Source organism: Teleopsis dalmanni, chromosome 2 (assembly GCF_002237135.1).
Source record: "Teleopsis dalmanni isolate 2A chromosome 2, ASM223713v2, whole genome shotgun sequence".
NCBI classification, from domain to species: Eukaryota; Metazoa; Arthropoda; class Insecta; order Diptera; family Diopsidae; genus Teleopsis; species Teleopsis dalmanni.
Window position 1 is genome coordinate 163,768,280 of NC_051847.1, and position 11,152 is coordinate 163,779,431.

Below are 11,152 nucleotides of genomic sequence, written 5' to 3' on the forward strand. Positions count from 1 at the left end.
CACCAAGACCTCACTTCTTAGAAAATAAGCACAAAAAATTTCCAAGCAATTATATTCATATGCACTTATACAATTCAATGTACATCATACCAGAGATGCATAAAGGATATTAAAATAATCATACAATTTATTATTTTAAAATTTTATGGTCCTTAGTAAAAAACAATAATATGGTAGTGTTCAAAAAAATGTTATGATAATTAATTACTACATTAATACGTTCAACATATAATACGTACTAAATCTCAATAGTTATTGTACGTAATATTCTATGCCGTAGAGGCTTAACACTACGGTGTTCAAAAACACGGATATTGATATAAGGCATCAATTAAATTCCAATTGGATATTCAAGAATATCCGCTGGTGCCAAATGAAGAAATGTATGCAAGACATAACTTTCACCTTGGTGTGATGTGAGGCCGATCCTAAACTTCTGCTGATCTTTGGGTATAAGCTCCCGGTGATGAATATGCTCTTCACGGCGAATGAATAATAAAACAATACCTCAATCATTCTACCCGCGTAAGTTTGGGTATTGACTACAGCCCCTTCGAATCCAACCACAAGTGGCCAGCACAGCCGGAACTTGCGACACTGGTCAAGTGTCTGTATGTTCAAAAATTCACTCATTCAGTTTATTTCTACCTATTGGCGGAACGTACTCAGTAAGAATAATCTAATCTTTGTATTATTTATTTAATTTATTTCAGATTTTGTTCCAGACCATCTGAATCCGTTAAGAGATGCATATGTATAGCGTTTTTAAATTTCGCACATAAACCTATCTAACTCTTAAACAAATAATTATAACAATAATAATAATAAATCACTTATATATAACATTGTACGGTGTTATATAGAAAAAAACACTTGTGCAATTATTAATATAATATTGCCGGCAAACAAAATTCTTTTATCAAATGTTTATTGATAATTTTGTTTTTTTAAGAACATATGTATAATTGTTTAAAAAATTGTCAATTTATTTAAAAACTAAGTAATATTAAACACAATTTTGTATATTTTTAAAAACAAAAAATTATATGATGATGTCGATGACACATACCTGCGCCTTCTTATTGTTATATACGATGTATCAAATGTTTATATATATATATGTATATTACTATATTTTTATTATTTTTGATTTGTAATTATTGTTAAATTTTTTAAATAATACGAATTTGTTGTAATAAAATGATATTGTAATATTGACTTTATGAGTCCTGTACTCTACTTAAGAAGTTCATAAACTTGGATGGATACCACAACCACAATCATAAATGACCAAACAATTAAACTAGTTATTGTATATATCTAGATTACCTAAATCACAATTGCATTAGTTTTGCCAAAAATAAATAAATCAAAATTGTTGGATGGCAACATAACTTTTTTGATTACTTTCACATTGACGTATTTTAAAACATCCGATTAATAGCCTGTATTATCAATATCCGACCCCCAAATGATCAATTCACCATGAGGATTTGTTTTTGTGCCATCTGTTGACAAATCAACTGTGGTAATAGTCTCTCTAATTAGTGAGGAAATTCATTCAGACATAACGATATCCATACTCCATATTTCGTAATATAAAACACTATATTATCGTTATCATTGCTACACTGGTTAAAACTTCACCATCATTTAAGACCCCTGCATCAGCTCATACTTGCAGATCAGAAGCATTCCTACTATTAACGTCTACAAAATCAATAAAAATAATTGAGCTATGAAGGGTGCTTGAGAAATTACTATTGCTGTGCCACCGATAGTTTTAATAAACTTGTCTTCAAAGTGTAAAATACAAAAAATCGTTAAAATGTTAGAATCGTTAACTTCATTATAAAGAAGTAGACTTCTTAGATAAAAAAACGTGCCTATTTGTTTATAAAGATTATTTGCTGAACATAAAACAGTTGTATAAACAGTTTTTGGACTGCTAAGTAATACATCTTCAAAAATTTTGAGTTCAACTACAATTTCATTACTTAAATAATGGCAGAATATTGGCACATATGCACAGAAGTTGTGAATAAATTTGCTAAATAATATTTATTTCCTATAGTTTGACATATCCTATAAATATTTGATTTCCAGTGTTAACTTCAATTACTAACACAGTATCAATTTAAATAATATTAAATATTTTAAATATGAAAATGTTGTTTTATGAAATGAAAATGTTGATTTTATTACTGTAAAAAATTTTTATTTAATACATAAAGTCCTAAAAATATTATACGTGTAAGAACCGGCGAAAACTAATTCTACCCTCGTCCTCTTCTATATATACATTTAAGACTTATATTTTTCTCTGTTAACATATTCAGATATATATTGTATAACATTTATGCCTTTTTCGCATTGGTAATGAATGTTTGTATTGGAGTTGAAGCAATACTTGTATAAACACCTGGATACGTTCCGCAGCCAGCTCCATATGAAACAAGTCCATATAATTTATTGTTATGTGTTAGTGGACCACCAGAATCTCCGAAGCAAGCATCCTTACCACTTGTAAATGCACAGAAATTTGATGTAGTTAATGAATAGTATTCGGAACATGATGTTCTGGACAAAGTACTAATATCAACAACACGCAAAACATTAGATTGAGTGCCGTCATCAGCTATACCCCAACCCCAAACCTTAGTAACAACGTTATCAGCGAGAGGTGTAGTGCCCAAAGCGATTGTAGCGATATTGGTACCAGTGAGTGCAGATGCTAAGTGTAACATTGCTATATCCATATTATAATCATCGGTGTTGTAGAGTTTTGATCTTATAATTTTAGTTACTTTGCGTCGAACACCGCCACTATTCAAATTAGTCGTTCCACCTAGAACTTGAATATCGGCGGCGGTGATACCAGCTACACAATGTGCAGCAGTAAGAACTTTATTTGTTTCAATCAATACTCCTCCGCATGCTGTTTGTCCGTTCCTTATTAGCTGTGTTATGAATGGAGCTTGTGATATTGTGGTAGTTGTTCCTCCTATGATTTTCGGGGCAACGGCTGCACATTTCACTTGTACAGTTTGAAATAGTCCTAAGACTAGTAAAACACCGCAAATAGAGCTTTTCAAAAACATTGTACCGTTCCAAGCTAATTTTAAGCAGTTACTGTTCAACGTTGTCTTTAGAATTGTGCTTTATAGGTACAACGTATACCTGGAAATTTGAAATTTCTAAAACTGTGCGAAATAATAAAAGTTTTTAAATTTGAAATGTTTTTGTGATTTCTTCCAGCTGTATAAATAATTTATAAACCAATTCATTTCTTATTTAGGTAATTATATTCTTTATGTATATATTAATAATATATATTTTATAATATAAAATAATTCTGTTAGTATTATAATATATTTATTTAATTAACTTGAATTAAGATCTTTAGGTATCTACCGAAACATTTATTATTACAATGTGGAAAGCAATAATTTGTAGTTATATAAACTAGTTTATTAGGGTTTAATATTTTAAAATTTATTTGATATATAATGATTTTTGATATATATCTCATATTCTATAGCTCAGAAGTATTTGTAGTTAATTAAATCAATGGAAACATCAGTATTCTCCTCGAATTTGTGATATTTTACTTTTATAAGACATTCATTTAATAGTTTGAACTTATTTGTACTTCTATTAGAGTTAATATCATTAAACATCTTTCCTACTTTAGAATTGCGGTCACGGGATCTCTATTTTCCGAAAAATAAAAAAAATTTGTGAAAGATATTTTAGTTATATTAAATAATCAATTATTAAAGATTATACTGCGAAGAATTCGTATCTGCGTAAAGGCTTTCTGACCTTTAGTTATATTTAGAGAAGTATCTAACATTTCTATCATGCTGTTTTTTGAGAAGACAACGTCGTTTATGACAAATACAACATAATTAATGGTTATAGATATTATGTTTCATATATAAAAAGTGCTTTGTTACAAGAACTTGTATCTGGAGTATAATCTTCGTCTGTCCTAAAAACTAAAAGACTAGTTTGTGCACAAGTATGGATATGACTAGATCTATCCCCTCATCTAGGTTATCTAAAATATAGTTTCTTCTTAGGCTTTATTTTCTTCATTGCGTTATTAAATTTTTTAACATTTTAGTGCCCTTTTCATATTATTTACCCTAAAAGTATAAAAGCAACTGATACTATATATAAAAATATTATGTATTCATAATATATATACTTAAAATTTTTTGTAGTGTTATTGTAATTAATAGAGAAGTTTTGATATATTCAGTTTCCAGTTTCGTGTTCATAGAGTAACATTAGCGTGACTTTCTATGCAAAATGTTCCTAGTTTAGGTTCCACATACAAGAAAGAATAATATAAAATCATGCTGAGAATAAGCTTTTACAAAAGAATAGTGTTAAAATTTTACAATTAAATTCGTTTATTTATCACGTTATAATAATAACACAGTAAGCGAACTCCCAGTTCAGTTGCCTAAAGAATACTCAGTCTGAGCTTTAAATCTGGTAGGGTACGAGTTGAACCTTTGGTGCTTGCCGTCTCAAAAAATTATTTATGAATAATCAAATATAAGTATAATTCCAACACCACTGACGATAGGTATGTCATATATGGCTATAGTCAGCCAAAAATTCAATTAATTAAAAGAAAATAAAAATTTTTGTTGTTACAATTCACTATTTTTCGAAACTTTTCTAATTTTTTTTATTTTTTTAATTATATTATTATTATATTATTCCTATTATAATATGAATATGATCATTGCAAAGTTTTTTACTTTTCGTATTATATACTGAATATTATAATGTAGTTATACCTATAAATGAACTTCACATAAATATCAATAATATTAAAGGAGTAAAAGAAGTAGCTATTTATATAATATAGATACTTATTTCAATTAAGAACACACCATTATGATATATTTATTCATTTATTAGATAATATATTTTTCCATGTTCACATGCTAGATATTTAAGTTACCTTCTTCTTCTACCAGCAGCAATGAATTTTTTAACTGGAGCTGAAGCAATACTTGTATAAACTCCAGGGTTTATCCCACAGCCCTTTCCAAGTGAAACAAGTCCATATAATTTATTGTTATGTACAAGTGGACCACCAGAATCTCCTTTACAAAAATCTTTACCATTTGCAAACGCACAAAACTTTGAAGGACTAAGTGAATACTTTCGAGCACATGTTGTTCTGGCCAAAGTTTTAAGACTAACCACACGCAATACATTGGAAGGAACACCAGATTCATCATAACCCCAACCCCAAACTTTAACAGCAACGTTATTTGCAAGTGGTTTTGTACCCAAAGCGATTGTTGCGATATTAGTACCAGTCAGTGCAGTTGTTAGATGTAATATTGCTATATCCATATGATGAGTTGTGGTACTGTATTTGTTGCTTATAACTATTCTAGCCACTTGTCGTACTATTCCACCAGTGTTTAAGTCAGTAGTCCCACCTCGAACTTGTATTCCTGCAGCTACTGAGCCGTATACACAATGTGTAGCGGTGAGAACTATAGTTGGTTCTATCAGTACACCTCCACATAGAGTAGATCCGAATCTAATAATCTGTACTACAAATGGTGCTTGTGATATTGTTGTTGTTGTTCCTCCTATGATTTTTGGGCTTTTGACAGCACATTTTACGTGTGGAATCGAAAATATTCCTAAGATGAATAATAAACCGTAGGTAAAGTATTTCAGAAACATTTTACCTTTCTTAGCTGATCTTCAGCACTCACTGATCGATGACTTTTTCAAAGCTACCCTTTATAGCAACTACGTAAATCTGATTTTAATTAATATTTCAAAATTGTATAAAATTATAAAAATTTCTAAATTTAAATTATTTTCGAGACTTTTTCCAACTGAATAAATAATTTTAAAACTAATTTATATCTTATTTAGGTAAATATATTTATTATATTTGTACTTTAACATATTATAATAAAAAAACGTCTATTTTAGTAATCTAATGAACAAGTATTTGAATGAATATTTGATATGAAGATTTAACACAAATTGTGGGTATTGTTACTTTGCCATTAAAAGAAGTTCAATCGTGGCATTATAATGTATATAGTACCATTGATATAATATATTGAAATTTTTTTCCAAAATTTAAATCAGTGACACTTGCAGAAGAATTTATATGGTGTATATTTCATAATTATTTAATAGATAAATAATTTTTTGGTGTTTTAGAAATATAATAGAAATGATGTTCCCAAATAAGAACATTCGTGTCTGCAATCTGAAAATATTTTAGATATAATATTATATACAAAATATTGGATTCAAAACAACAGAAATAACATTGTTGTGGTCTTACCAAAGTTCGATACCCTTTACACAGATATATTTGTTCCAAAACTTTTCATTTATTTTTAGTTCTGAAGAGGTCGCAACAAACAGTAACATTATTGTGCATTGTCAAGATTATACGGGGAATGTGTCGAAATTTCTCAACCATACTTTTCCGATTTTTGAGAGGTCATATAAGATTTGATCATTACCAAAATATGTTAGTCAAAGTTTTCCAATTTTTACCAGATCTTATAAGATATGATCATTACAAAAATATGACTGATTGGCACAAATTTGAATAACTGCATTGATCCGTGTAGTTTCTATGTAATTTTGGGGTTCGGTTATGATAAATTTTTTGTAAAAGAATTTTAAAGAAACTAGTAGTAAAAACTCAAGATTCAAGCTGCGGAAACTCTGCATTGCCATGATAGAAAACAACACTTTTTCTATTGATAAATTTCGAATTTTCTCAATGTCCTACTTTAATCGCGATCATAACATGAATAACAATATTATAACAACAATAACAATGGATAGCAACTTTTTAATCATTAAATTTAAGCCTTATTCATTTATAAGAGGATCCATTCAAGTAAGATTAGGAAGGTTATGTGTAATCTAGCGTTTGTATCATAAAAAAAAACTAGATTAATTCCGATTTTCTTTTTCAATATCCTTTTTTTAATCTCTATAATTATAGATAATAATCTTTAATTCCAATAAAGAGAGACACGAACTTTTAGCATTTGATTTAATCAGTAATTCCTATATTCTCCAAATGATTGGGTTACATTAAATGGCGACTCATGGATTAAATTTAGATTTACTAAACTTTTCATACCAGTTCCTGAGCATAGAACTGCTTTACAGTTCATTTTTAATTCAAAAATAATTAATTAATATTTATTAATTATTTCTATTCATCTATTGTATATATACTTGGATCGAAAACGAGTAAAGCATTTTTTAACAATTTGACAAGTATGAATCTGAGGATGATGGCCGTTATCAACATTTATTATTTGAAATTATTTAACCCCTTTTGGCCGAATGTCCTAATTAAACGCAAGAAGTTGGTTGACGATAAGAGGTTTCTTTGTAATATATTTAAACACCAATAGATAAGCATGTATGAAATCATTCTAACCATGTACGAGTATAAAATTAATAATTTACGTTCATGACTTTCTTATTCATTTATTTTTCTACATGTTTTTATTTTCACAAACTAACGTTTCCTACCATTAGCAATAAATGTTTGAATTGCAGATGAAGCAATACTTGTATATACACCTGGGTATGTTCCGCAACCAATACCATATGAAACAAGTCCATATAATTTATTGTTATGTGTAAGTGGACCACCAGAATCTCCGTAACAAGCATCCTTACCGCTTGTGAATGCACAGAAATTTGAAGAAGTTAATGAATAGTAGCGAGAGCATGATGATCTAGACGTAGTTTTAATATCAACAACACGTAAAACCTTAGATTGGGAACCAGAATTATCTATACCCCAACCCCAAACTTTTACAACGACATTATCAGCGAGAGCTGTTGTGCCTAAAGCGATTGGTGTGATATTAGTACCAGTTAGTGCAGATGTTAAGTGTAACATTGCTATATCCATATTGTAATTATTGGTGTTATAAAGTTTTGATCTCACAATTTTAGTTACACTACGAACTACTCCACCGCTGTTCAAGTTAGTAGTTCCTCCTCGAACTTGTATTTGACTGACTTTTGAATCAGATACACAATGTGCAGCAGTAAGAACTAAAGTTGTTGATATCAATGCTCCGCCACATATAACTTGCCCGTTCTTCATTAACTGTATTATATATGGTGCCTGGGATATTGTTGTTGTTGTTCCTCCAACGATTTTCGCATCCTTTTCGGCACATTGTATGTGTGGAATCGAAAATAGTCCTATAACGAACAAAAAACTGCAGATGGAGTATTTGACGAACATTTTACCTTTCTACACTGATCTTAGGCAGTCACTGATCGATACTTTTTTCACAGCTGCCCTTTATAGCAACTACGTAAATCTGATTTTTATTAATTTTTTTATAATTGTCTAAAAAAATAAAACGTTTTATATAAAAAATGTCTCTATGTCTCTACCAACTGAATAAACAGTTTGAAACCATTTTATATCTTACGTTGGTAAATATATCATTTATCAACACTTTAGTTAAATATAATAACGTCATTCATATCCTATTATTGTTTATTTGAATTAAATACATAAATTCTTTTCATCATTGTTTTCTGAAAATTAATAGTTGATGTTTAATTAACATAATTTTAACGATTTTTTAAATAAGATTTTGATGGAATTAATGATGACAGCATTAGGAAAATAACTACGTAAAGATGCGGCAATTCTTATAGTACTTTCGCTTTAGATCGTCAGTTATTTGTTATATGAAGCTAGACTTAAGTTTTTTTTGATTATTTTTTTAGATGTTATCGTACTTTGTGACTATTATCAAAAGTTTGCAGTATTGATTACTTCCAAATCCTAATTGCAGTGTAATTGTAATTTGGCATTTAGAATTTCAATTGTAATTGAAACACCAAATTCCAAATTACAAGTAATTGGATTATGTAATTTAAATGTAAGATAATAGTCTGTTATCACCTATGTTTAGTGGCCTTTTACACCTCGTAACTATAATTATAATGCAAACAAAATATTTAATATGCTATAATTGAAATGTTAATAATCCACAATATCCTTTACTATAGTATAGATATATAATATAGATATATAGTATAGTGTAGATATCACTTATAATATTTGTGCTAACAGCAACAGCTTTGTTACACTTTCAGACCATATGCAATATATGATCAATTTATCTGCATTTATTAATCTACCAACAACAAAGTATGATTACATACATACAGACTGAAAAAGGTCAATGTATAATTATGCTTCAATTTGGTGATAAACTAAGAGTCTGATTTGCACAAATAGAAAAAGGTACAACTCTATATTGATTCTGTAGAGTTGGTTTACATAAGAAACACAGAGGATGTCGTTCAGATAAAAAGTCATAAATTTTAGAGGCGTATACCTTATATTATTAAGTATATCGATGGAAAATTGAGCTGGGTGAATAAGATTATATCAAGATTATGACACCCGGTAAAATATCTTCGAGCTAGGGATAATAAAATGTTGTCTAAACGCTGGATGAGAAAAGATTTATAGATAGCGGAATTGGGATAGTATCTGCCATTGAGTCTGCGCTCGATCTGATGTCGGAATATTCACACTTTATATTCACACTAAGATATCAAACATATACTGCCGTTTTTATGGATTTAGATTATTTCTTCAAGTATAACTTTCTCGATATATTGTAGTATTCAACACCATTAATCTAGCCCTCATTTCTTCAACGAATATAAAATACCAATCTAGATATTTATTTCGTTTATGGGTTAGAATTACTTATTACACCGTCTGTAAAAAGTCAGATTAGCAAACATTTTTATTTAGAATTCAATAGATATTTTCTTTTAGTCAAATTTATTAAACAAATGGTTGCGTTTCTTAATTATGCAAAAGTTTAAGTAAATAAAGCTTTTTTAATTAAACAACTGATAAAATATAAATAAAGTAAATCATCAGACATGTATTCATATCAGTACTTGGATGATATCTATAAGGAATATAATTAATAAATAAATAAATACATAAATAAAATAAATTTCGGTCTGTTATTATGTCAATGCATATATATTTCTTTAACTATTCAGACTATATCAATTTCAAAATTTCAGATATTTGTTTCTGTTAAATGATACAAATTTTAAATATGATCAATGGCAGTTCTTATATTTTTAAATAAATACACGAAACGAAAATTGTTTTAAATAACTACCAAAATTAGATTGATTGATTTAGATTGGAATAGTTACAATAGTGAACATTTCTCTTTCTCTTTCATAAGTTCTCTCTTTCATAAACCATAGTTAAAGTACAGAAAAACTATTATGCAGTTTCAGAAATAAAATATACTTATGATTAAAATTTTGATATAATTTTTTTTTAAACATGTTAATGGAGCCTTGCCATTAGATGTAAAAAACAATATCATTGAATTATTTTCCATAGGATATCTTACAATACTGCATTCTTTTGATTTAACTTTATGCGTTATTGACACATAGCTGGCATCAAGTCGAAGCTCAACGGATGCTCACTTTCAAAAAGTAAAGAATTTAAAGATTTTTCGCATAAACTTGATCCTTGCGTAGCCCTACAGATTGCAAGATCTTGGATATGGGTTCATAACACCAAAACGTGAAATTAAAGGAGTAGAGTGGATTGTGGTATTATTCTCTTGAAACCATATACTTTTTATATCCTTATATTCAATATTACGTTGTTGTAGTGATCAGAATTGATTATTAGCTTAGTGTGAGCTTAATCCCTGCTTCCTGTAATCGCTGTGATTTGCTCAAGATATTTACTTGTAGATTACAACTGCACCAAATACAAAAAATTTTGTTTGTTAATATATCCACCAAAGGAGAAATAAGATAACAGTGCTGTTTGACATATGTCATTCAAACAGTGCTGCCAAGATAGAAATACAAAATTTGTTATATTTAGGTTAGGTTAGGTTAGCTTCTACCGGTGATTCTTAGGATCCACTAAGGCCTATTAGCTCATTTTATATTGGACCTTATAAGAAATTAAACGTTTAAAAATTGCAAAAGGTTGCAAAGCCTGAAATACAATTTAGAAGAAAGTCCTATAACTGGTACTCCGATCATATGTTGGACAGTAATAAAGCAGATGTGA

The 11,152-nt window shown here is 28.9% G+C and overlaps 3 protein-coding genes across 3 annotated transcripts; all 3 read right to left on the reverse strand.

The window, feature by feature from the left end:
- Positions 1-2,222: 2,222 nt before the first annotated feature.
- LOC119685043 (trypsin beta-like) lies at positions 2,223-3,151 on the reverse strand. The gene has a single exon (XM_038099229.1). It carries the CDS (start codon positions 3,099-3,101, stop codon positions 2,358-2,360), a length of 744 nt encoding a protein of 247 aa, XP_037955157.1. The 5' UTR covers positions 3,102-3,151; the 3' UTR covers positions 2,223-2,357.
- A 1,829-nt stretch (positions 3,152-4,980) lies between these two features.
- Positions 4,981-5,727, reverse strand: LOC119676077 (trypsin alpha-3-like). Its single transcript, XM_038087305.1, has one exon. It carries the CDS (start codon positions 5,725-5,727, stop codon positions 4,981-4,983), a length of 747 nt encoding a protein of 248 aa, XP_037943233.1.
- A 1,771-nt stretch (positions 5,728-7,498) lies between these two features.
- LOC119681835 (trypsin beta-like) lies at positions 7,499-8,342 on the reverse strand. Its single transcript, XM_038095126.1, has one exon. It carries the CDS (start codon positions 8,297-8,299, stop codon positions 7,556-7,558), a length of 744 nt encoding a protein of 247 aa, XP_037951054.1. The 5' UTR covers positions 8,300-8,342; the 3' UTR covers positions 7,499-7,555.
- Between the last annotated feature and the right edge of the window lie 2,810 nt (positions 8,343-11,152).